Here is a 27,880-nt window from a genome sequence, read left to right as displayed (position 1 = left end):
AGCAACAAGCCCTATTTAAACCAATGAAGTTTATTCCCAGGTAAATGGAGTTAGGATTTTAGGCTGAGCCCCACTTTGTGGATCCAGTCCTCACATTTTCAGCTTTGCATGTTTGCTCAGAAGTACGCCCATGGTGTTCAATGGCTCTTGCTGCAAGTTTGCCCCAGAATGCAGCCAGAATATCTGTAAATATAACAGAAACAGCCATTTTCAGAGAAGACTGTAAAGTCTCTTGTGTGCCATGTGCGTAAAGCTGTGTGTTGCTACCCTGGGCTCCTACTGGGAGAAAGGGCAGGATATAAATCAAACAAATAAATAATAAAGGACAATTTAAAGCACATGGATTCCCTGAAAGAGTCCTGGTAACCGTAGTGTATCCCTCATAGGGCTACAATTCCCAGCACCCTTGACAAGCACCAAGTTTTCACTCTTGGGTTGGGTGCCACTAAAAGTGATGTTTGCACGCCCCACATCAATTAAACTTAACTTATTATGGGCCGGAATTTCCATTTATTCCGTTTAACAACGTGCACATATGGAAACAAATTTCAGTGTGGAGAGGGAATCCAAGGTGCTCATAGAGCCTGTTTTTATGTATTTGATCCGAAGTAAAAGCACTCTTGTGTTCTGTGGAGCTTATTCCCGGGGAGGCCTGCACAGGATTGCAGCCCTAGCCAATGCAGTTAGATGCATTCCTCTGACAGAGGAATCGACCTTCTTTTGAAAGGGTGTCGGATGTAATTTTTTTTCGGGGAGGGGGGGAAGGAAATCACAACGGCGAAAAAGCCCTGCTGCGCCTTTAAGTCTCCCGCTTTGCAAAGCTTTCGCTTGCGTCGGTGGCGCGAGCGGAGACGCGATAGGCTCGCACAGGAAGCAGAACATCGCCAGCGGCCCGCGGGGCGGAAGGAAGTCAACGCTGAATTTCTCGGCTTGCACGTCGCATCCTTCTGCAAGAGCTGCGTCCTGGCATGGGCGATGTGGTTGTTGCAATCGCTCTGCCACCCGCCCTTTCTAGGTTTCCGGTGCGCTCGAGGGATTCGGCCTGTCTCCTCCTCCGGCTTCTGTAGTTGGAAGGCCCGGCCCACAAAGCTTGAGCCGCCTCTGCAAAGAAACCGCCGTTCCCGCTGCATGACTGGTCCTTCTCAAGACGCCTCCTGTAGGTCTCGGCTCCTACTTTATCTCCCTGCGTGTCTTTAAAAAAACCCCCAAAACCTTAAGTAGTTGCTCGTTATTCGCCAAAAGCCTTGCTTTGCTGGTTTGGAAAATGCAAGCAGTAACAGCCCCTAAAAGCATCATTTGTAAATCGCCCTTGACTAAGGCTGCAATCCGGTACACACTTACGTAGGAGTAAGTCACATTGAACCCAGTAGAGCTTACTTCTGAGTAGACACGTATTGGATTTCAGCCTTAGGCTTGCGAGCCCGTTGCATGCTCACGTGAGAGCAAGTCTGGTGGAAGTTTGGGGCTCCTGGGTAGACACGGGTAGGACTGTGCTGGTAATCTCTACCTCTTAATGCGCTTACTCATGAGTAAGCCTTGATGAGCATAGTGAGACATATTTCTGAGTGGGTGTCAAAACTGGTAGATACAAGCGGCAAGCTCTGTGCACGCTTACCTGAAAGTGAGCTTTGTTGAGCTCAGTGGGTTTTATTTCTGATTCTGCTGATACGGAGTAGTTACCGTTGGTTCTGGCTTTCACAATACAGTATTTGAAATTTCTTCTTTGCGCTCCCCCCCCCCAATTTTGATCTTATGTTACATGATGAGATATATTATCTAACACACAGTCAATTCTGGGGGTGGCAGGGTCATGAGGTATTTAATGCTAGTCCCACTGCAGTGGATGGACATGACCAACTTAGGTACATTAATTTCAGTTTGTCAACTCTTAGGACTTTGTTGAATGCAGCCCATGGGACACACTGCTTAGAGGCTTTATTTACTTTTAAGTGGTATACAAATCCTTTTAAATTAATAAATGTGTATATATATATAGACTCATGACTTCCCAACTGTTCTATGTCTATATGTAAGAAAAACCACAGAGGCTATGCCGTATAAGTTTTTATTCTGGTAGTGTCATACAGGGTTTATTCTAAGCTTTTCTCAACTGCACAAGCAGCCAGTGCACTGCTTGCCCCCAAACTAGTCAAGTAATTATTCCAATAATATACTGTTAATATAAAGTTACGAAGGTTTTAAAGGAACCAATACTTATTTTCATTTTCTATTTCTTTCTATCTTTTCTTACGTTTTCTTAAAAACTACCTAGCTCCTTATTAAATCCCATATTCCCAGCTGCACAAAAATGTGCATATTTTTTAACAGTGCACAAAATGCATCTGGCTGCACATTAGAATAATCCCTGGTGTTATAATGACGATGACTTGAAGCAAATGAGGAGGCTTCTTTTATAAACCTCGGGCCATTTCTGTCTCCCCTCCTCCTTACCTAAACGGGGGGGGGAACCACAGATTGATTTAGCAATCAGAGGGGATATAGAATAATCATATGCCTACAACCTATTGTTTTAAGTCGCATCTAGAACTAGTAAGAAAGGGATGGAGCCCACTAGAGAATTTTTCAGCAGGCGTGTGATTAGTCCTTCTTAGCTGGGGTTGCTTCTGTAAAGTCCTGAACTGGAATGCAACTGTAGGCCTCAGTCACTCCTTGGCTGTATATCTACTCTGGAATTTGGTCATGGAGTGAAGACCAGCTCTTCTCCACTATCCCCTCTGGCATCTGTCCTCGAGCAGATCTTGTCCATTTAAGATTTATAGAGGAAGCTTGTGCAGAACTGTACTGGTGCTTGTGACAGCTTTTTTTTTAATGTCTTTATTATAGAGTATCAAAAACTAAACAAGGCATGTCAATAACATTTCCAATTCAACCGCTAACCTTCATTTATCCTTTACCACCCCCTCCCTCATACAGGATTGACCGAGAAAAAATCTAATACAATCTCCAACATATTACATTGCATTACATTCATCTTATGTATTTACTTCAACTGCCTTTCATGATTTTCCTTATGTAAATAATCATAAGATAATTACACCAATAGAGGTTTACTTTTACTGTCCAGCAGCATTCTCTTTGGGTTGTGTCTCTTGTGACAGCTGAAGCATAGGAGAACTTCTCAAGATTTTGTGGCTGTACCAGCACTTGACTTTAACGGCCTGGGAACTTGGGAATTGTACCGTTATCAGAATGTAGCTGCTTTATCTGCTGAAGATTCAGAAATTTAAACCAGTTTCCGCGCTTGTGGAGGCTGGCCAAACTTGTCATAGAACTACACCTCCAAGGGACCTTGGCTGGGCCCCACAACAGGTGTGAAATATGATTAAATTTCAGCTGTAGGTAGACCTTTGGTACAGTCCTCTCATGGGCCTGTACCACTATAGGATGGGCATGGAAAATAACTGATCCTGAAAGTTTACCACGCCCCCCTTTCTGTGAGTGGAAAGATAATAAACAGCGGAGATGCAACACCAATAAAGGACTGTACTGTGTACATGAAGATCCCATCTGCACCATACATTTAAAGCACTATGATACCACTTTAAACAGTCATGGCTTCCCCCAAAGAATCTTGGGAACTGTAGTTTTTAAAGTGTGCTTAGAGTTGCCAAGACTATTCCTCTCACCGAGCTACAACTCCTAGAGTTTCCTGGGAAGAGGGATTGATTGTTAATCCACTCTAGGAGTTGTAGCTCTGTGAAGTAGCTCCTAATAACTCTCAGCACTCTTAACAAACTACAATTCCAGGATGCTTGGGGGGAAGCCATGACTATGAAAGTGGTATAATACTACTTTACATGGAAGGTGCGGGTGGGATTTAAGAACTGCTCGGCTGAATCGCCCTAAAGGCCTGTCTTGCTAGTCCAGCATCCAATTCCCCATGGTGGCCAATTGGATGATTCTGGGAAGACCGGAAGCAGGGAGTAAAGGCAAATTGCCATCTCCAACTGTTGTTCCCCAGCAAGTGGCATTTGGAGACATACTGCTTTGGAACATGGAGGTTTTATTTAACTCTGAAGAGTAGTAGTCTCCCTTCATGTCTGAATCATCTGTTAATCAACAGCATGGGTTCTCTTTAGTCTGTAACTTTGACAATGTCTTATGGGCACACATAGTGTTACTCTGGTACAATGGGAGTCTTTGTCCTGTTGATAGCGTTCTACACAGTGTTGCCTTTCCCACATCCTTCCTGTGCTGCAACCTTTCTGTCTGTCAGCATCCGATCTGTGGAGGACCTTGCGACTGCAGCTGAACCTGTTGTGCCTGTGCTGCTTTCAGACTATGACTTGCAGCGTTGCTTTGATGCTAGAGGTCTTGCACCTGACTGTACTTTCTTTTCTCCGTGCAAAATAGGCCTAAGTTGTTAATCAGTCCTTACAAGTATTGTTCACTGGCCAGTGATACGTAGTTGTTGCATGTTGCTCCAAGCATTGCAATGTATAATGTAAATTGAATGAGGAATGTTGCAAGTGGGACCTTCAACAAACTGTTGCAGCTTGGAGTGCTTCAGTTCAAGACACTCCATTCCATTCCTTCCTAGGTTTTTATTTCTTTTCTCCAATAATCAGTTTCCTGAGTCCCCTGAGCCTACTCAGTCTCCACTTGGCTGTCCTGGGAGTCCCTCTCTTTTAGGGTACCCCCTATACGGTTTCGGTCCAGTTTACCTGAAGGAGCACCTCCAGTACCACCAATTAAGCCGATTGCTGAAAAGATGGCCGCTGCAAGCTGACTTCTGTAAGTTTGCTCTCCAATTCTGTTCTCTTACTTAAAGCTTAATAGGACTATTAGAACGAAAAGAAATCTGAACAAGATAACATAAAGAGGACCTATAGAAAGTCTATATTAAGCTATAGCCACTCTGCATAAATAGGGTCCTAACGAGAAAAAGTTACAGAGAATTGGGTCTACCCCCACTTGATGACTCATCTTTACCTTCAGGGAGGCAGATAAGACAGACAAAAATAACAACCTTCTGCCGTCCTAACATAGACTCTCGTCCTGCCATGCCAATAAGATATCAGCAGGAAACTCCGGTTCGCAGTCATGATTGGACTCTTTCCAACTCTACTTGTCTGCCACTGGCTGAAGATATGAAAGAAGGGACTTTGAATTTGGCTCAAGAACTTGCTCAAGCCACGGAGGTTGCTTCGCAGGTCAAAATGAAGGACTTAAGAAATATGCTGGTTGACTCTCTCCCTAATGACTCATTTTCTATGCCTTCCCTTGAATCCTCACATCGAGACGACTTATTCAACCTATCGTATGTAGCTGACTCCTCTTACCATCAAGACGCAGAAAATCTTCAGCCACCTGTAATGATCTCTTCTCCTTTAAATGAAAATTGGTATCAAACAACTACGCAAATGCTAATCCAAATTGCAGATTTTGTAGCTGAATCAAATCTGATACTTACCACTTTAACTGAGCTATTACAAGGAAGAGTGACTATAGCAAATAAAGCAGAAGCTGAATTATTGCAAGGGAAAGGTGTTACAATAAACAAAGAAGAAGTAACTCTGATTACATCATCTAAAACTACACAAACAAGGGAAGCACAACATCACCATCTAGTGTCTTCAAAAGGAACTTCCAGAAGAGTAAAAAAATCCTGCAAAAACAAGCAAATGAGAAAAACCAAAAATCAGAAGACAGCAAATCCACATCGTACTAGTTCCCTGAATTTCAACAAACTTTATAAAATCTTGGATCCACCAAAACCCAAAGGAAAAGAACAAAAGAGGTAAAGGAAGAGAAAAAAAAATAAAAAAAATAAAAATGAAATATTTAAGGTAGCAAGCACTGAAAATCAGCAGATACTTCAAAAAAGTCCAACAAAAACTGTCCATCCAAACAACATAGATAATGTCACTCCAAAGACATCTCACCTCCTTGAGATTGATTGTGACCAACTTACGAAGTCCCAAATTGTTAAGAATCATGATGCCCCACAGATTGCAGACCACAATAGATGGAATATAGTCCTGAAAAGAAATACACTAGCTATAATAAACTACCCAAAACCTTGGGGCGTGTTAAACCAACAAGACCGCAAGCAACATCTATGTGACACTTTGGAAGTCATAATTCCCGGGACCCTAAGCATACATCAGATTTCCTCTATTGAATACCTTTTTTACAATCATGTATCTGCCAGAGCTCTGATAACATTTCGTGATGACATCATAACGAAGCGCATTTACAGTAAAAGACAGACTTTTCTGGATTATAATGTTGAAATTTTTAGAGTGTTCACAAACATGGCTCCTCCTATATGTCTGCTATCAAATAAGTCCAGCAGGTCTGGTTCTGCTCTGCTGAATAAATCCGAATCTAATGATTGCCAGGAGATACAACCTAAAGCTAAATTTGATATCCCCCCGAAAAGTCTCCACCAGACTTCATCAACCATTCGAGAAACACGGGATATATTAAATCGTATCACTGAGAATTTCATCCCAGAAGAGCTATTACTAATTGACTCTTTCTCATCCCTGGCAGAAGACTCAAAAAAAGAGATAGTTTTAAAACTTGAACTCTTGCTATCGACTTTAAAGAACCAAATATCAAATAACCCCTATAAGGATATTGTCAATGTCCATAGTAATCATGACCAAATCAATCAAACCAAATTTGGTCCTAATACTTTAAATTATGTTAATAATCAGCCTACAAAGATTGACCTAGTTGAGACATTTTCCCCTAGATGCACTAGTATCTCTAACCAACACTGTACTTCTGATAATTGAATAAGAACATCTATTTCAAATTGGAATTTGACATTGGTCTCGTGGAATATCGCGGGTTGGCCAAACAAAATCCAGTTGCCAACAGTCAAGGATTTTTTACATAAATTTGACATCATTTTAATTCAAGAATCCTGGTCTTTAGATGAAATGTACTTAGATGGTTTTACGCCATTTACTTTGGAAGCCCAGCCGAGCATGAAGGGAGGAAGGGCCAAAGGTGGAATAGGTATTCTAGTTACTACTAGGCTACAAACGGAAGCTGAGGCTTTGAACCCTCTTTTGGGCTTAGCAACAGCAATATTACTAAAACTCCCACATCTAACTTACTTAATTGTAAACGTCTACATTCCACCTAGCAAAGATAAACAACTAACTAAAAATCAATTTATGAACTTGGAAAATTACATGATAAACCTGATAGAATTCCATCCTGAAGCCATGATAATACTAGCAGGTGACTTCAACGCTAGAATGGGTTCCTCAGATAAGGCCTTATATACCAAATTTTCCCTAGAACCTCCTGAGTTGGATGGCCTATTAAACATCCCCACGAGACAATCTAAGGACAAGGGTATAAACCAAGCCGGAATATATCTAATACATCTGTCTGTGAAGCTAAATTTGACTCTCTTAAATGGCCACTCTAATGGTGACCTAGAGGGTGAGCTAACGTATGTAACGACAAACGGAGCCTCTGCGATAGATATGATCTTTGTTTCTCAAGAATGCTTTACTCTAGTTGATTGTTGTAATGTAATGGCTCGACCTGAAAGCGATCATTTTCCAATGGTCCTCACGCTCCATGGTTTCAAAGAATCCCCTTTTTTGATTACACACACATTTGATGCCAATGAAGTGGAAATACGCCCAGCCAGAATTAAGTGGATTCCAAAACTTCAGAAGGAAATTTCCGTTAGTTTAAATTCTTCAGAATTAATGAACATTAAGAACCAATTCCTTTCAACCCCAGCTGGCACTTCATCTTATCATTACCTATATCAGCTGATAACAAATATCCAAGATCTTCTTAAGAGGCCCTTACCTGCAACCTTATGCAGAGATAGATATAGGAAAAAAACCTGGTTCGATCTTGAATGTCTCAAAAGTAAGAAACAACTTAAACTAATACACCAAGCATATAAGCTGCATGGATCATCCGGCTATCTTGAAAAATTTCGAGAAGCTAGAAAAAGCTTTAAGCATCTAATTAAAACAAAAAAGAACTTAGAAATGAGACAAACATGGCAAAGCCTTATTCAGGCGTCTAAATTAAAAGACTCCACTCAATTTTGGCATATAATATCCCAACAATGGCCCAAATCTAATTTTAAACTTGATTGCGCCATTCCTCCAGCTGAATGGGAAAAGTACTATGCCACTCTATTTCAAAGCAATATGCCCAAATTTAAGAGCCTCCCTGACACATCTATTGAACTCCCTACATGGCCTCCTGTTACTACTGAAGAAACCCTGGATCTTATAGCCTCCCTCAAATTAAACAAGGCACCAGGGCCTGACAATATTCCCCCGGAGGTCTTCAAATTGAATGCTAATTGGTGGGCCCCCCTTTTGGCCGCCCTGTTTACCAACATTAACTCCTCTATGATCATCCCCGAGGGCTGGGGAGCTGCAATAATAATCCCCATCTATAAAAAAGGATCCCACTTAGACCCAGCAAATTATAGACCAATAAGTCTCCTAAATATAATAAGTAAGATATATGCTACTTATTTATATAGGAAACTTTCAGACTGGGACATCCAGATGGACATCCTAGCACCAGAGCAAGCAGGTTTCCGCACCGGACGTTCTCCTGGTGATCATGCTTTGGTTTTGCAGCATTTGATTTCTAAATATAGTAATACTAATGGAAAAGCCCTATATACGGCCTTTGTGGACCTAAAAGCGGCCTTCGATTCAATTTCAAGAACAAGACTCTGGTTAAAATTACAAAATTTGGGAATCGACAGGCGTCTATTAATGTTGATACAAGGGCTATATCAAAATACTTCTTTACAAATTCGTTGTAACAACAAAGGCCACCTAACAAAACGAATTCAAACTTCCAAGGGTGTCAAACAGGGATGCATCCTTGCTCCCCTATTATTCAACATTTACATAAACGCCATAATATCCAATATTGCTCAAATTACATCGCATCCCCCGATGCTGGCCCATACTCCCAGACCATGTTTATTATATGCAGACGATATACTCCTGCTATCACAAATGCCCATAGGCCTTAAAAGACTATTGGCAACTTTAACATCTTTTTGTCTTGAGGAAGACCTAATAATTAACCTCCAAAAAACAAAAGTTTTAGTTTTCACCAAAAAAAAGATTAAACATGTCTGGAGGATTGACAATCGGCCCATAGATCAGGTTAATACCATTAGATATTTGGGAATTATTTTCCAATCATCAGGTTCCCAACAACAGCATATAAATTCCAGTTTGCTAAATGCTAGACGTACAATAAAATCACTATTATCCTTCTATCATACTAAAGGAGGCCAATCAGTCCCCCCAGCAATTAAGGTCTTCCTGGCCAAAATAGTCGCCCAATTTACATATGGAGCCCAGATTAGTACATTTATGAATTTCACAAAACTGGAAGCTATCCAAAACTCCTTTTTAAGAGCAATACTAGGAGTGCCCACCTGTGTACCCAATCACATTTTAAGATTGGAGTGTGGTCTTCAATCCATAGAATCGTACATATGGAAGTTGAGAATAGCATACTGGTTGAAGCTGAGCTTTAACCCTTTAGGGCTGGCCCCCCTTATTCTCTCTGATAATCACCATTCCTTGTGGGTGACATTAATCCACGAAAAATTATTAAGTTTAGGGCTCTCTCCTTCCTATATATTACAATTGAATTTTGAATCTGCTAGTCAGCTAGTTAAGCAAAGGCTGAAAGACATCGACTTCCAGACCCATTTACTTCTCATTAGGAAGCAGAGACATAACCCTAAGTTCTGTACGTTAATGACATATCTGTCGACCCTAGAGCTTCCAAATTATCGCAGAGCTTTTACTTTAATGCGCCTTAACATCTTACCATCTGCAATCCTCACTGGCAGATATAATAAAACTCCCTATTCAGAGAGATTATGCTCATGTGATATTCGAGAACCTGAAACTAACGAGCATGTTCTTCTTCGTTGCACATATAAGGACTTGAGGAGCCAATTCATTGCACCAATTTTACGACCCCTTCCAGGAAGGACCCACGTTTTTTATGCAGATTATCTATTAAATGATCTTTTACCAGAGGTGACATTTGCAGTCGCCAAATTCACTGCGGGCGCTATCCAAACCAGAAAAACAATAGTGAATTATCTATCCAATAATCAAACTGTTTAACGTTTTTAACTGAATCTATATATTTTAATAATTTGAATTAATTGTTGATTCTGATAATATTTTATTATGTGTTGTTGTGTAAGAATGGCTTTTGGCTGTATTATTAAAATTCATTCATTCATTCACCAATTAAGCCGCCCGACTAGATCAGCCACACAGGGCCTTCTCTCAGTCCCACCAACAAAAACAGCTAGGTTGGTGGGACTAGAGAGAGGGCATTTTCAGTGGCGGCCCCCACTCTCTGGAACTCCCTCCCATTCGATCTTCGCCATGCCCCTTCCCTGGATACATTTCGCCGAGCCTTGAAAACTTGGCTCTTTGGACAGGCCTTTGGGATCTCCGGGGTGGGCTAATTTTTCTGTGATTGTTTTATAATTGTTATTGATTGCCCTACATGGTTTTATACTGCTACATTAGTGTTGACTGCATTGTATTTTATTTTGTATTATATTGTATTTTACTGCATTTTAATGTGTACGTTGCCTAGAGTGGCTTCGGCCAGATAGGCGACACAAAAATTAAATTTATTATTATTATTATTTTGTACTACTGCAGACCTTGAGGTCCCCCCCTGCAGCCTGCTGATACTTCCTTTCTGTGCATGAACTGTGCCTTATTTTATTTATTTATTTATTAAGTTTTTATCCCACCTTCCTCCCAGAAGGAGCCCAGGGTGGCAAAATAAAACACTAAAAACATCTTAAATCATCTCAAAAACTAAACATTTTAAAAATAAAAACATCTTAAAAATGTCTTTAAAAAACAACTTTAAAAACACCTTAAAAAGCAATTCCAGTACAGACGCAGACTGGTATAAGGTCTCTACTTAAAAGGCTTGTTGAAAAAGAAAGGTCTTCAGTAGGTGCCAAAAAGTTAACAGAGATGGCACCTGTCTAATATTTAAGGAGAGGGAATTCCAAATTGTTGGTGCCACAACACTAAAGGTCCGCTTCCTATGTTGTGCGGAACGGATCTTCTGGTGAGATGGATTTGCAGGAGGCCCTCACCTGCAGAATGCAGTGACTGACTGGGTATATAAGGAGTAAGATAGTCTTTCAGGTATGTTGACTACATAAGCAATGGGCCTTGCAGCCTGATTATCGGAAATAGAGGGAATGATTTCAGTTGTTTTATTTATCATGTTTTTATCCTGCTCTTTTCCTCCAAGAAGCTCAAGGTGCACATGATTCTCCCCTGCATTTTATCATTACAGCCCTGTGAGATAGGTTAGGCGGAGATAGGTTAGCCCAAAGGCACCCAGTAAGCTTTGTGGCTGTCTGATGATGTGAACCAGAGTCTTTCCTGTTCTAGACAGACACTATAACCCAGTCGTTCTTAACCTTTGAGAAACTGATGAAAGCTATGGACTTCCTCCCCAGAAAAATGCACCGAAAAAACATACACACAATTTGCATACAAATTGAATTTAAAGAATCTTTTTTTGTGTGCCTGGTTCACGGACACCCTGAAACCCATCCATGGACCCCAAGTTAAGAACTGCTGTTCTAACCACTATATCACCCTGTCTCTTGATTTCGAGTATTGTTAAGATTTAAATTTATTGTCAAGGTTAGTTACTCTTGAGAAACTTCCTAATTAGTTGTATTTTTTTAGATAAGCACCTGCCAAATGGAAGAGAGAAGACAATTGTAAGTATGAGACTTCCCCAAATAAAGGCGAAATGAACAGTATTTGAGATTGTTGCATAATGCATAGGAAGACAGTAATCACAAGTCTTGCACTCCTGGATGCTGAAGTGCCAATTTGGCTTTTTAAGGGAGGGAAATAATTTTTCCTGTTGTTGTTTATTTCATTTATGAATAATTTCCTATAAAACATCTCAAAGTGATTTCACAATACAATAAAAACGTATGCAGATTTGCACGTATGCAAACAATTAAAACAACTGCATGTATAAGGACAATTTCAAATCCAGTAGAGATACTGACTGGGTTAAAAAAAATCCTCCACTTAGAAGGTTTGTTGAAAGAGGAAAGTCTTCAGCAGGTGCCAAAAAGACAATAGCGGTGGCAGTTGTCTGTTATGTAAGGGGAGGGTTTTGAAGGGCTACACACACAGAGTAAAAATCAAGTATAAGGTGGATTAGTGTAAGTATCTCCATTTTATACCTGGGGACACAAAGGTGGTGAGAGGGCAGGGCTTATATGAGGGCCTCTCTTGAAATTCTGGTTCAGACTCTGAACTAGGGCTCCAGGCTCTTTTCCATGTCCCATACACAACATCAACCCTACGTACTGTGCGTATCGCTTCCTATTTTGATGCATTTTGGAAAAGGATATGAAATCCTCAACTATCCTTTAACCACAAGTGTAAAAAAAAAATACAATACTGTGCATGCGTAAAAGATTATATGAAATCATGCGGGATTGCTAGCCTGGATTATGTATTTTTGTTGCATATCAATAGGAAACTTGTTCTCTGAGCGCTGACCCCTGTGCAGCAAAAACACCACTATCCACACACAAGAAGGTGTTAGCAGGATTGGAGGGGTGGCCCTAAGATTTTGCTGAAGTAAAAAAAAAAAAAACAGTAGAGAAAACAACCCTATATAAATTCAATTGGGAGTTAGCCCAGCTAAACACATTGGGACTTACTTCCAAGTAACAATGTATAGGATTGTGCTGTGTGATGAGGATGGCGCAATCTACACTTGTTTCTACAGTCTATAAAAGTTGGTGATACTGTAGATTTTCATTGACCTTTTTTTGGGTCGGGGGAAGGTAAAAACATTTGTCATTCACAGATTGAGAATATCAATTGGGGGGAAATAATTGTCATAAACGTTTAAAAACAGCCATGCGTGGCTGATTATGTTGGAAGAAAGAAACATTTCAGTATGTTTGGAAACTTCAAGGCTGCAATCCTGTATATGTTCACCTGCGAGTAAGTACCATTGAACCCAGTAGGCCTTGCTTCTGAGTATACACAGGAAGCTGCCTTATATTGAGTCAGACCATTGGTCCATTTAGCTCAGTGTTGTCTATAATGACTATCAGCGGCTCTCCAGGGTTTCATACTTAATTCTCTCCCAGCCCTACCTGGAGATGCTGGGGATTGAACCTGGGGCATTCTGCATGCAAAGCAGATGCCCTACCACTGAGCTACGCCCCCTCCTACATATGCAAAGAATTGCTCTGTAAGACTGAAATCCTATGGTAGGGGAGGGGGACTTGTGGCCCTCTAGATATTGTTGGACTACAACTCCCATCATTCCTGATAATGGGCTATGCTGACTGGGGCAGATGAGAGTTGGAGTCCAACAACCTTTGAAAGGGCGCAGGTTCCTATGCATACTGAACTCAGTGGGGTAAGTCCCCCTAAGTGCAATGAGACTTAATCCCAAGTAATTGTACAAGGGATTTCAGCCCTAGTTCTGAGCAAATATGCTTACGGTCCACCAACGTTACAATTCACTGTTCATCGTGGTACCATGTCTGGCACCCATGTCTTTAACATGAGGTTTGGTTTCACACCTGGCCTCTCTTAATATTGGATGCTTTAGAAGGCCCTGGATTTCATACTTCCACTGAGGCTCCCAAATTTTTGCACTGCGGATATTGCAACACAACTGTTGTGATTTCTGTGCCACTACCAGTAGCCATAACCCTAACGTGGCTGGATTTATGTGCGAACAGAGGCAAACAGGACCAGTTGCTTCTGTATTTTATTTTTATTTACTTGTTATTTATTGTTTTCATAGGTGTTTTTATGCTGCCCTTCAGTCACATCCCCAGGGCACTTTATATTTTAAAAAATACAATAAAACAATGAATATGGAGATGAATAGCTTTGCCTGACATATCCATTGAGAATGAGAGCAGGTAACAGATATATTTTAGGCTGCAACCCTAACTCCTGGGCAGAAGCAGCAGAGAGCAGGGGAGCCACCACTGCATCTGAAGCCCTACAGCTTGCGCTGGCCTGGTTGGCAGATGGGTGGGAGAGTAAAATTGTTGATTTTCACCGCGCTATTTCCAGGCTGGCCCAGCAGAAAGATGTGGATCAGTCCCATGGTTGGTAGCTGGATCGCCTTAGGATCCAGCAGTTCCTTAGCCAGCCTGTCCCTTCCTTATCTCTGAAGAATCCCATTTCAAGGAGCAAGATTGGCAAAAAGGAATTCTGCTGGTGGAAGCTTCTGCCAGTCACACTTTGAGTGGGTGCAGACTGATCAGGGGTTTGGATTGCTCTGCCTGTTCTTTATGGCCATCGTGAAACTGTAAAGAGTACATTTTCCATGCGCAACATGTGCAAGCACCAAATATTTGTGCATTTATACAGTACGGATGACACATTTTGTATATGTTGAATAATTGTACATTTGTATAGTGCATTAAAATGGGAGGAGAGAAATTAAAGCAAAAACCTTGAAGTGACTCCTTAACCTTTTTTTTAAACGTCACCCCCACCCCATTATGGATATGAAGATTTGTACAGAAATGTACAAATGTAAAGTTGGAAGTCTTTACTTTTGCACTGTTGTTCATGTGCTCCTTATGGGAGAAAGACATCCCTCCAACTTTTACTTCACAAAGTTTTAGGTGCCACGTTTGTTTACAAATCTGACTTGTTGGTGTTTTATTTGGCATTGCAACTTTGCTGTATTTTCCTTCTCCACTAGATTTGCATCGAGGGGAATATTGCAAGTGGGAAAACGACATGCCTGGATTATTTTGCCCAGAATACCAGCATTGAGGTGACACATTTTGAGATTTCCGCTGACATTTGCTCCTCTTAGTCAGGCTCTAAGTATCTAAGAACAAAGCCCTGATGATATTCTCTGATTAAATGTTTAGTCCAGTGCTTAGGAATGGGTTTAAGATTTTCCCTTACAATTTCTTTGTGCTGCATACGTTGGTGAATGCCACTGGATGGGAACTAGTTTTCCTGAAAGGTCATGTTAAGAACAGACTAAAGTTACACCTGATGATACTTCACCACACCTATTTGGCCTCTAGGCTAGCAACAGGGATCAAGGGAGCAATCAGCACACAGCACCTTCAATAACTTGCTTGCAGGTCAACTAGTGCTGGGGTGGGCTGCGTTTACATTTGAGTGGTCTACTTTATTACAATACTTGATTTATTTGTTTACACAATACTTTATTACAATAGGCTGTGCCCAACATTCTTTGTCCACTAACATCAGGGCTCTTGTGTTAGTGGATGAGTGAGTTTCCATACTGCGCAACAGAGGAATCCAGTGCAACAGTTTGCTAGCATAAACTCGTCATGCAACAGATTGCACAAAAAAGTCAGAGCCATGTAAGGCGCTGCTAAAACACAGTTTTTTTCTTCAGGAGATTCTGATGCAAACCCCTTTTAGAATCAGAAAGTGATTCCTGCTAAAATGGAGGAAAAACCTTCAGGAGGGGTTTTGAATTGGATCCCCCTGCTAAAACAAAGGTCCCTTCCCCCCCCCATCAGGAAGGGGTTTGCATGGAATCCTGCTGAGCAAGATTTAACCCCTGCTGATCAACTGATGATCATGGATTAAATCTTGCTGCTTTGGTTGTGCCCCCGTTTCCTACTTGAATAGAGATGTGATTGATTGATTGACTGATTTTTATTTACGGTCATAGACCAAACTGTCAGAGATGTGCAGCAAACTCAGGATGTAACCCTACCCTCCTGCCCATCTGCGAGTGACATCAGTTGATGAGTGGGCAGGTGTAGCTTGAGGAAAATGGCCTTGTGGGCCAACGTGAACCTCCTGGTGGGCCAAAATTGGCCCGCAGGCTGCAGCGTCCCTATCCCACTCTAAGCTGTTCAAAGAAATGAGGCTTTTTAAAGCATTGGCAGTTGAAAGCTTTCTGTATTGAACACTACAATATTATTTATATTTATTTATATAAAAATGTATGCCCCACTTTTCCCCTATGAAAAGAGTTGCTCAAAGCACCTAACGAAGTATGAAAACAAGCACACAAAATTTTTTCTCAAGAATAATCTATCATTAAAACAAAACAATGAAAAGCAGTATCACAGAAGAGACAGAATGAATAAATTAAGCAGCAACAAAAATGTGTGTCTTTCTATAATAAGGTCTTTGCATTTTTAAAATTTCATACTCAGGTGTTGACCGAACCAGTGTCTAAATGGAGGAATGTTCGTGGTCATAACCCTCTGGTAAGTTACCATAACCATAATAATAATAATAATAATAATGAATTACCCATAATTATTCTGTTGATATCTGAACTGCATGTTCAAATTGATCAAATATAAGTGGATTATAATGGTGATTTAAAACAAAATACAGCACACTGTCCTCCTGCTGTCATAATGTTGCTTCCTTAGCAACGTGAGACACATTCACACCATGCATCTATTCCACTATTATTCCACTTTAAAAGTCATGGCTTCCCCCAAAGAATCCTGGGAAGTGTAGCTTGTGATGGGTGCTGAGAATTGCTAGGAGACCCCTATTCCCCTCAGAGAACTACAGCTCCCAGAGTGGTTAGTCAGTCTCTCTTCCGACAGAACTCTGGGAATTTTATTTATTTAATTTTATTTAATTTCATTTATAAACCGCCCATAGCCAATGGCTCCCTGGGCGGTGTACAACATTGTAGCTCTGTGAGGGAAATAGGGGTCTCCTAAGAACCCTGGCAAGCCCTCTGTGGCGCAGAGTGGTAAGCGGCAGCAACGCAGCTGAAACTGCTCACGGCCGGAGTTCGATTCCAACAGAAGGAGGAAGTCGAATCTCCGGTAAAAGGGGTTGAGGTCCACTCAGCCTTCCATCCATCCGTGGTCGGTAAAATGAGTACCCGGCATATGCTGGGGGGTAAAGAAAGGCCGGGGAAGGAACTGGCAAACCCACCCCATATATACGGTCTGCCTAGTAAACGTCGCAAGACGTCACCCTAAGAGTTGGAAACAACTCACACTACAAGTGCGGGGACACCTTTACCTTTTTTTTTAAGAACCCTGGTTTAGGAATGAAGATTTTGAACAGATCATACTGGGTTCCTACCTTAATTATTGCTCTAACTAAACAAAATGACCGTACCAGTGCGTCATCTTCTGGAACTGCTAACAAAATAATGCACTTGACAAGGAACTTTGGAGGTAATAAAAGATGTTATGGGGTATGATATACCAAATTCTCCTAAGATTGCCCTACTTGAATATCTGAAAAATCTAATTTTGGATTCATGGCGGAAGGGCTGTAGCGCTGTGGTAGAGCATCTGCTTTGCGCGCAGAAGGTCACAGGTTCAATCCCTGGCATCTCCAGGTAGGGCCTGGAGAGACCCCTGTCTGAAAACCTGGAGAGCCGCTGGCAGTCTGTGGAGATAGTACTGATCTAGATGGACTGATGGTCTGACTTGGTATAAGGCAGCTTCCTACGTTTCTGTGACTTGGAACTGGTTACAGCTCAAGAATTCCTTCCATATTGGATTGGTGTGGATGGATCAAGATAGTTGCTTTTCTATTCAATCTTAGTACTATAAGAGAGAAAAGGAATTGTGCAACAAATAGCTCTCTTGAGAAATGATGTTTACTTGTCAAATGACTGGAATAATGAATTCCATGATAATATAGATCTGTGTATGTTTCCTCTCATATAGCTTCATTTTATTTTGTAATAATTTCTTCAGACATTTGCTTCATGTTAATAACATCTGTACTGAGAAAATACAATAAAAAATAAGGGGGAAATATTGCTTCTCCTTATTCCAGGGCTTAATGTACCAAGATGCAGCACGCTGGGGGATCACATTACAGACTTACGTGCAGCTCACGATGTTGGACCAACATACAAAACCAATGGTATGTTTTGAACTTCATTTGTTTCTTATGGGGCCTGACAAATCTCTCTTGGAAGGGCATTCCACAAGGTGAGTGCCACCACTAAAAAGGCCCTGCTCTTGGTAATGGCTCTTTTAGGGATCTGAAGTAAGCTCTCAGATGTTGAATGGAACATGCAGGAAGAAAAAAAATGCAAGAAAGAGGTCTTTAAGGTACCCAGGCGCCATGCTGGTTAAAAACAGCACCTTGAATTGAGTTTGTAGGTTGCTCCATGAAACACTATCTACCGTATTTATTTATTTATTAAATTTATATCCTACCCTTCCTCCCAGAAGGAGCCCAGGGCGGCAAACGAATGACAAAACACTAAAAACATCTATAAAACTTCTTAAAAACAAAACATCTTAAACAAAATAACTTCAACATCTTTACAACAAAACACCTTAACATTTCTTTTTTAAAAAAATCTTTAAAAACAATTCCAACACAGATGCGGACTGGGATAGGGTTTCTGCTTAAAAAGCTTGTTGAAAAGAGGGAGGTCTTCAGTAGGCGCCAAAAAGACAACAGACTATGCCTGTCTAATATTTAAAGGGAGGGAATTCCAAAGGGTAGGTGCCACAATACTAAAGGTCTGCTTCCTATATTGTGCAGAACAGACCTCTTGATAAGATGATATCTGCAGGAGGTTGTCACCTGCAGAGTACATTGATCAGTTGGATATATAAGGGGTAAAGTGATCTTTCAGGAAAGGTACCTGAAGAGTTATCTTCACCTATTCCAGTCTGCCTGTGCTTCAAGATAATCTTTAGGGGCCCTCCTGTCATTATGATCATTTGGGTTGGCAGGTATGAGATGGGGTCTTCTATGAAACTTCCTCCTGGGGAGAGTGTGGTTGGCTCCTTTTTTGCAAGCCTTTAAACAGGCACTGAAGATCCATTTATTTGATTGTTTTTGAGTAATACATTTTGATGGTCCTGTAGGTATTATCTGACTATAGCTGGCTGATTTCAAACAGTAAGCTTCTTGATCTTGTTCCTTTTATGATTGGTTTTTATGATTCTATGACTTTTTTTTCTTTTATGATGGCCTTTGTAATCAGTTTCTTGTTATGGTTTATGGATCAGTACTGTGTGGAAGGTGCCTTGGGAAGGAAGGCCTCTCTTGGAGAGGGGGAAGAAGAAAACTACTAAATGTCTTTTGAAATCTCAATTTGCAGATTTCGCCCATTAGAATGATGGAGAGGTCAATCCACAGTGCAAAACACATTTTTGTAGAAAACCTTTACCGAAGGTACAGTATCTTGGTTCGTGCTTGCATTTTCAGAATGTTAGCACCTCGCTTTTTGTTTATTCTCTTGCATTTTACACCTGAAATCTTTGCCGTTCTGTGTTAATCCACTCAATCCAGCCCTTTGTGTTTTTGACTTAAGCATGACAGGTAAGGTAAATACAGTCAATTACAATGCTGACACAGATGGCCAGTCAAATGAAATGCAAGTTGAGGCGGGCTTCCAAATCTCTTGATAACTAAGACCATTTCTTTTTTTTTAGATTTAAGATTTGTGGCATGTAGAAAACATATTCTAAATATTTCTGATGTTCAGGCTTGAGTGCCATTGCTCTATGCAGCTCAGACTGCATCATGTACCCATGTGGGAATGTAGGAAGCTGCCTTATCAGATACATTGGCCCATCTAGCCCAGTACTGACTGGGAGTAGCTCTCCAGGGTGTTAGACAGGGAGCCTCTCCCAGCTCGACCTGGAGATGCCAGGGATCAGTGGTGGCTGGTGTCCGTTGGGGCTGGTGGGGCGGAAGGCAGAGAGCCCAGCAGTAGGTGGATCCCGAGCCAATCAGAGGTAGAACCAACTAATTCTAGTTTTATCCTATCCTCCCCTCTGCTGAGTTATATAAGGGCAACACTACAGAAGAGAAAGCTGACAGATAGTGCTGCCACCCCCTGGACTGGTTGTAAGGAAGAAGGCAGAGAGTTTGGGGACTGGGGGGCTGGGAAGAGGGCAGATTGAAGGTGGCAGGTCACTGCCCCACTTGCTCAAATGGACCAGCCTCTACTGCTGGAGAATTGAACCTGGGATCTTCTCCATGCAGAGCAGATGCTGTACCACTGAGCTGCAGCCCTTCCCAAGAGAAGTATCAGCAGTCTCAGGGAAACTCCAAGGTTTGCAGAAGCTTGCACCAAAACACTTTAGAGAAAAATCCCTAACGGGAAACCTACTTTCCTTCCCTCCAAAAAAACCCCAACCCAGTGAGAACAGCGGCTGCAGAATGACTGTTGGGGGAAAAATCCAGAACACTGGACAGGAGGGGGTAATGTAATGGAGTATCATGGTGGAAGGCATGGCTGGCTGACTAGAAGTCTGAAAAGAAGCACTCCATACTGCAACGTTTTGTTGCAAGTCCCGCTAGTATATTCTGTATAAGGATACCCCATAGTAAGAACCCGTACATCTTAATTGGAGTCTACTGCCACCCAGTGCGGTCACCAACAACATGCAAAATTGTGCCCATTACTCGTAACCAAAATTTGCACGCTAGCTGCTGCCGTCAGTCTCATGATACATTTCCAGTGTGTTTCCTGCTCAGAACTAGTGTGTGTCTTCTGCTTCTTAATCCTCAAGGTGGCATCTGTGCTACACAGTCTCTGCTGATTTATGGAAACAGATTTGATTATGCAAAAAATGAATCTGAAAAGTTCAGTGTTGGTCTCGATCTGTATGGAAGTAAAGATACCTACTTGCTGTTTTGTTTTGTTTTTAAATAATTCATTTGCCTCCCTTTTTATGTGTTGAATAGAATATGCAAACAGTGTGACAATCTTGGGTGGGGTTGGAGCCTATGCATTGTTACTATTTTTTAAATTGACTTTAGAGAGTTGGGGAATGGCAGAGCCGGCTCTGCCGATAGATAAAGTGAGGCAGCTGCCTCAAGCTGTGTATGCCAGACTGCAGGCAGTAAGATGCTGGAGACCATTGCTGTGTGTGCGAAGGTGGCTCCCCACACCTTGAAAAACTGCTGTCCCATCATTGGTGATAAACCAAGATTTAACCACCAGCCCAGTTGGCTTCTGAACATTGATATTTTGGGTGTGTGTGTGTGTGTGTGTGTGTGGAGGGAAGAGTTGTGCCATCTTGTTTGCGTCATGCAGCAAAATGGTCTTGAACCATCACTGAGGAGTAGCCACTTTAGATTTTGTGTGTTTCACTGCAGGAATGAAGCAATGTATGTGTTGGGTTTGTTGACTTCAGTACAGCAAACTGCAGTACAGAAAATCCAGCTTTTCAGCCAAACCGTATTTAAGGCTTTTGAAAGGAATTGGATAGGATAAAGTTGAAGAGGAGCAAAAAGCTAAAATTATTCCACAGTGTAGAGTAGGTTCACCTCTACCCCCCCTTTGGATTTCTAAACTCAAAATGCACGTAGGTGCAGATAATGTTCTCATCCCCGTTATTTAGAAGCTCCTTGAAAGCGTTCCAATGAATGTGTTTGATACGCCAGTCAGCTTGTATAGAAATATTTTGGGCTTGATTGTGGTTTGGATAGAAGTCATAGCTGGTTTACAGTATGGGTTTCCAAGGAGACAGATGCAAATTGTGTGTGTGTGGAGCTTCAGAATGGTACCATCTGTTGTAAAACAGCTGAAGCTCTCTTGAAAAGTATTTTTATTTAAGTTGCACAGCTATGTACATTCACTCATCTGTTTCTTATTTGCTACAGCGGGAGAATGCCTGAAGTGGATTACGTTGTATTAACGGAATGGTTCGAGTGGATCACAAAGAACATGGATGTTTCAGTTGACCTGATAGGTAAAACGCATGGGTTGCTTGCTTTGTGACCAAACAGCTAGTTGTTCTCTGAGCTGGCTGGCCATGATAGTGCTTTAGCTCCTTAAATATAAGATAACAACACATTAGTCCCCCTCAGGCCATCTACCTTCCACTGTCTTGTTGGAAGGATTCTAGCACAAAGAGAGGATGTAGGCAAAGACTGTCTCCAAGCCTCTTCCAGATAGACTTTCCTTCCACCCACAAGGCCATTCTACTACTACCTACCCTGTGGGAAGGATCCCAGTAGAGGGAGGAAGACCAAGGAGACATCCCAAGTGAATGCTCCCCTCTCTCCGGGCTGTTCTAATACCAGCTGCTCTGTGGGAAGGATCCTGATGACATATGTTGATCTTCTTGTCTTGTGTTTTTTAATGCTGCCTGCGAGCTGCCTTGGACGGATTTGTATCCTGAACATTCTGTAGATCTGTAAACCGCTTAGAAGCCTATTTTGGCATTAAGAGACTTAATTAATTAATAATACCTGATAAGGCTTGGTGTTTTTTCCTGAACAGTGAGCTGGAAATATAATTCCTTTCTGAACCTTTAAGGCTGGGGCTGAACATTCAAAATATGACAAGTTTGACTTTTTTTTTTAATATGACAGTTTATCTACAGACCTCTCCTGAGACGTGTTACAAGAGACTCAAACGAAGGTGTAGGGAAGAGGAAAAGGTCATTCCTATGGTAGGGAGTCTTGCACCATTTTAGAATGAATTTGCCCAGTGGGCCTTTTAATGCTAGGAGTTGGCCAGGGGGAAGGAGTGGCAAGGACAGGAAGCCTTGGCAAGGGTGTGTGTTGCCTGTGCAGGAGGAATCAGATGGGAAGTTTTATTCAAGCCTAACCGCCCCCCTTTCCATCAGGCTCTGATCTTGACGTGACTGCATTCTCACCTTGCCCGCCCAGCCCAGCAGTTAGAGTTGAAAAAAGGCCTTCTGTTGGCTCCAATGGGAGGCTTTCCTCAAGCTGAGCACTGGGGCATGGGGTATTGTGGGGTGTGTGAATGGATGTCTATGTGTATAGAAGTGTATAAGTGTGTCTGTGTGTAAGAGAGAGTGAGGATAGGGTATATTATTAATACTAAATTTTAAATTGTAACCTGCCCTGGGACCTGCTGATGAGCGGGCTGGCAGTAGGTAAATTGAATAATAATTTAATGTTATTATTGTGATTGTTATTATGATTATTAATAGCTCCTCTTGCCTAGATAGAGAATGAACAGTGCTACACTGAATGAAAAAGCGTTGCACCCGCACCTCTCGTATGTGGTCCTTGGAAGGCTAACCACAAGGGAATGCAGCCCTCAGGTTGAAAAAGATTTCCTGCCCATGTCTTTTGTATCTGCCAAATGGGTAGGGAAACGTTTTCAGCCCGAGAGCTACATTCTCTCATGGGCAACCTTCTGGAGGCAGCAGACCAGTGTTTGGTGTGGCCAAAGTGGGTGTGGTGAGCCACACACCACTCTCTATCCTCTCTCCAGGGAAGCCAAGAGTACTATCATCGTTGAAGGACATATTCCAGCCTGGTAAAATCACTAGAGGAGGGTGCAGAGGAGGGCCAGTGAGGGGCGTGGCCTGGGGAGGGGCGTGGCCTAGGCAGAGTCCTAAGGGCCAGGTAGAGGAGGATGGAGGGCTGCATTTGGCCCCCTCAGCCTGATCTACCGCAATGAAACAAAATCCCCCCCCCCCAATTTTTTTTGGGTAGGAATATTTGGCAGCTATTCATCAGCTCTATGAAGAGTGGCTCATTAAACAAACACTGTTCAAAGTTCCTTCTCCGGTGCTGGTAAGTATATATTAATGTTTTGTTTTAAGCCATTGGTGCAACAGTTTTTAAAATTGATACTGGGAGAAGGAAGTACCCCTTCCTCCATTTGGGTTTAATTCCAGCACCCCCACCGCCAGTCCTGCATCCCCAGATCATCTTGCATTGTTTTTCCAACTTTGGGATGAGTCTCCAGAAAGGACAAGAAGATTCTAATGATGTCCACAGTGGGCAGCACCTTGGACGTAAGCATATGCCCCCCTCCCACCCCATAAACATGAGAAGATGGCATTCCTGTAGAGACTTGGTGAATTGTTCAAAGAGTGTCAGATCGGTACTGTGGAGACCTAGGCTCAAATCCTCACTTAGTTACAAGCCTGCCTGGGTTTTAAGATCCTCAGGAGAGGACCTTCTGTCTTCCTCTCTGAATGTTCTGATGTAGTTTGATTGGAACTAGAGAGAGAGAGCCTTCTTGGTGGCTGCTCCCAGGCTCATGAGCTCCTTGACCCCATCTTTGAAGGCCTTGCGCTGGCAGGCAAAGACCTTTTTATTTACACATGCCTTTGGCCCGCAAGCTGATGTGTAAATATGTTGACATTGTGTTTAACTGCTTGTGTTTTTTAACACTTTCATTGATATTTTACCTGTCTTGTGTTTTTAAAAAACACCTCTTGGGATTTATTTGGCGTCTCGGCAATCCATGAGAGAGCTAAATATCTCCCAGCCTAAACCTTGGTTTTTGGGGAGGGCTAACGTATTGCAGAGTTCAAAGCTTTCACTGTGCCCAGTCTCCAGCTCTAGAAATCTGACTTCTCGCTCTGTAACCTCCCCCTCTTCCAGGCCCCAGAAAACCAAGCGTGCCCTGGTCCTTGTTACTCCTTGCAACATAGACTTCCATCCTTTGGTCTTCACTTGCTTCCCTCTCCCTACCCTGCCTCCCATCTCCCATGTTGTCTGTCCAGCAACCGCTGAGGTTTGGACGTGTCTTCCTACACCCATTCTGGAACGGCATGGGGGAGACATTGGGCCCAAGCCCAGCAGAATCTCCACTCGTGCCTGCTCCACCACAGTGTTTATTTTCCCCTTTGCATGTCGTTGCTGTTTCATTTGTTGTGTTACGGTTTAGGGTATTGGACTATGACTTGGGAGACCAGGGTTCGAATCCCCACAGAGCCATGAAGTCTACTGGGTGACCTTGGGCCAGCCACTGGCTCTCAGCCTAACCTGCCTCTCAGCCTAACCTTCCTCACAGGGTGGTTGTGAGGATCAGATGGGGAGGGGGAGAACCATGTACGCCTCCTTGAGCTCCTTGGAGGAAAGGTGGGCCATAATTGTAAGAATAAATAAATAAATATTTGAATTTGTATTGTTGAGCACCATTTTATGGAAAGGCGGAATACAGATTGAACAAACTCATTTTTCACATATAACAATAGTGTTGGGCCATCACTCTTGTTAGCCTAACCTACTTCACAGGGTAGCTAAACATGTGGCTCTCCAGATGTTGTCAGACTACAGCGCCATCAGCTCCAGCTAGCGTGGCCAGTGGTCAGGGATGATGGGAGTTGTGATCAAACAACATCCAACATCTGGAGGATGACAGGTTAGCCATCCCTGTTGTAGGGCATGACGACGGTAATGCATGTCACTTTGAACTCCTTGGAGGAATGGCAGGATGTAAATGTATTAAACAAATACGCTTCATAAAACCAGGCTTACACGTGATAATAACAAAATAGCAATCTTAGATTGTATCAAGATTGTCTGAATCCAACTTGGATTTGGGGAGCAAGCTTTCGAGTGCAGAGTTGTCTGCCTCTATAGCCGTTATTTTGAATGTTGGCTCTTCTTCCCTTGGCTGGAATGGCCATCTCCTTGGATAGATCCTATGCTTTGCGTGTAGAAGGACCTCAGTTCAATCTCTGGCTCCTTTGGCTAAAGCAGCTTAACATTCAGGGTGGACAGCACCTTACTCTTTGACACAGCAAAAGATGCTTCCTTACATTTTTACATCCATACTAAATTCTAGTATTAATACAATGACATTGCCCTTTTGAGTAATACATTTTAAAAATCTGGTTTCTTTTTTTTAAAAGGTGCTTCAGGCGGACCATGACCTACAGGATATGATGGAAAAATACGAAGAGAATCAAGACCGAATATTAACCCTCTGCACCAGGCAGCATCTGTAGAAACTGATTTCCCATTGTTACGTACACTTCACAGCTTGTAGAAACTAGTTCTAAGGTCATTGTTGTGTGGTGTTCTCTCTGGGTGTACATTTGAGCTTCTGATGCTTTGCCCCATCAGTGTTCTTGTGTGCAGGTGGACTGATGGGATTTTGAAACCTCAGGTGGTTTGCAGCATGGTTGAGAAGCTGCTGCTGAGGGAGAAATGAGAAGCCCACAGGAGTCTTTATCCAACGGGTGGAGAACCAGTGGGCCTTTAGATGTTGTTAGACTCCCATCAGCCCCAGCAAGCATGGCCAATGGTCAAGGATGACGGGAGTTGTAATCCAGCAGATATTTGGAGGGCCACAGGGTTCTCATCACTGCCTTATACACACCTCTGGATTGCTGCCCAGGACTAGGAAAAACTGAATCTGTGGATGCAGCTCTGGATCTCAGAAAGAATAGCCGCCACATCTCCTTAATCCCCACACTGCTCTTGAAAACACCCCCCACACACCACAAAAGTAGTGTGGACAGGTACCCTATGCCCTTTCAGGCATTGCTGTGGTACCACTCCTGTCATTCCTAATTACTGGCCACGCTGGCTGGGGCTGATGAGACTTGGGAGTCCAACAACATCTGGAGGGCCACAGATTCCCTATCTCTGTTCTAAAGAGAAAATGAAGCTTGTTGGCACGAGCTCTGTCCCCACCTCTCCCTTGGTTTATAATTTAAGCAGCTCTTTTCCCCACAGTGCTCACTGAATTTTGGGGCATTTTGAAAGTACAGGGTTGTATCGCAGTGTTGAGTCATACTTTGAGTAGACCCACTGATGGTAATGAACAGGACTAACTTAGGTCTGTTGTTTTTAACGGGCCTACTCTGAGTAATAGCTGGCTACAACTCACAGCTTGGAAGTTTGTCTAATAGACAACTTCTGTGACTAAACTGGCAAAATCCGAGGAAGAAGTAGACATATATATATATACCTGTTACATCCTTTTTCTGAATAATACTTGTGGGTTTTTTTGGGGTAGGCTGTAATACTGTACATCTCTCTGTTTGTTTGTAAGTAAGTACCTTGATGTTGAACGAGACTCTAGAGGGTTTTTTTTAAAAAAAAACACCCTGTTTTTCCCCCGTCTTCACTTTTTATAATTACACATTGATAAAGTTTATTGTTCTGAAATGCTATTGTTATAAAGTGCTACCATAGATTACTTTCTAAGAAGGCCTCTTTGAAATGTTACTATGTGTTCCAGTCTTGCTCTTCTTTAATCAAAAGATCTTTTTTTTAAAAGGATGGGTTGTGAAGGGAAGTCAGACAGAAGTAGTTTCAACAGAGAAATCATATATGTATTATAATTTTTTAAAATTTATAATACACTGCTCTTTTTTCCAGCCACAGTATTTACAAATTACATGAAGTAAGAGGATTAGCAAATTAGCAGTGAGAGAAATTCTTATTTTCAGTTCTTCTAATGGGTTAGCACTCAGATACTTACGTTGAATCCTTACTAGGAAACGTACAAAGCTGCCGTATACTGAGTCAGACCATTGGTCCATCCAGCTCAGTATTCTCTACGCCCCTGTTCTTCAGTGTTGGGTCCCCAGATGTTGTTGGACTGCAACTCCCATCACCTTTGGCCATTAGCTAAGCTGGCTGGGGTTGATGGGAGTTGTACTCTAACAACTTCTGGGGACCCAAGGTTGAAGAACACTGGTCTACACTGACAGCTGCTCTCCAGGTTTTGATGGCTTTCCCAGCCCTGCCTGGAGGTACTGGGGATTGAACCTGGGACCTTCTCCATGCAAAGCAGACACTCTGCTACTGAGCCATGACCCCATCCCCATCCTTAAGAGCTTGTCTATATGCTACTCTTGCCATAGGACAAGAATCATCAGTGAGTCTCACAGCTCTGTAGGTGTACTCTATGCTAGAGTCAGTGGGGTGCAGGGATTAGAGCATCTGACCTAAGACTAGGGCGGCCTGGGCTCAAATCCCTGCCTGGCCATGATGCTCGCTGAGTGACCTTGAGTCACTGTCTCTTAGTGTAACCTTCTTTGCAGGGTAAACGTGAGGATAGAATAAAGGGAGAATCCATCTGTACCACCTCAACTGCTTACAGGAAGGGTAGGGAAAATGTAATTATTCCTCCCAGCAGCAGACATGGGTAGTGAGTGCCAATGGGATTTTTC

At 42.3% G+C, this 27,880-nt stretch overlaps 1 protein-coding gene across 1 annotated transcript; it reads left to right on the top strand.

Annotated features, from left to right (window-relative positions):
* Positions 1-846: 846 nt before the first annotated feature.
* On the top strand, positions 847-26,898 carry TK2 (thymidine kinase 2). The gene is made up of 10 exons (XM_061593607.1): positions 847-1,156; positions 11,748-11,782; positions 14,773-14,847; positions 16,226-16,279; positions 17,835-17,924; positions 19,123-19,196; positions 21,639-21,727; positions 22,353-22,432; positions 23,451-23,531; positions 25,607-26,898. The coding sequence occupies exons 1-10, from the start codon at positions 976-978 to the stop codon at positions 25,700-25,702; spliced, it is 855 nt and encodes a 284-aa protein (XP_061449591.1). The 5' UTR covers positions 847-975; the 3' UTR covers positions 25,703-26,898.
* Positions 26,899-27,880: the final 982 nt, after the last annotated feature.

This window comes from Rhineura floridana, chromosome 13, assembly GCF_030035675.1.
Source record: "Rhineura floridana isolate rRhiFlo1 chromosome 13, rRhiFlo1.hap2, whole genome shotgun sequence".
NCBI lineage: Eukaryota > Metazoa > Chordata > Lepidosauria > Squamata > Rhineuridae > Rhineura > Rhineura floridana.
The sequence above is the reverse complement of the archived record's forward strand: the minus strand, read 5'-3'. Positions and strand labels throughout refer to the sequence as shown.

Coding starts and splice junctions, on each gene's coding strand:
- TK2 (XM_061593607.1), top strand. CDS start 976: ATGTGGTTGTTGCAATCGCTCTGCCACCCGCCCTTTCTAGGTTTCCGG. Junction 16,280..17,834: donor TTCGTGGTCATAACCCTCTG/GTAAGTTACCAT, acceptor TCCTTATTCCAG/GGCTTAATGTACCAAGATGC. Junction 23,532..25,606: donor AAGTTCCTTCTCCGGTGCTG/GTAAGTATATAT, acceptor TTTTTTTAAAAG/GTGCTTCAGGCGGACCATGA.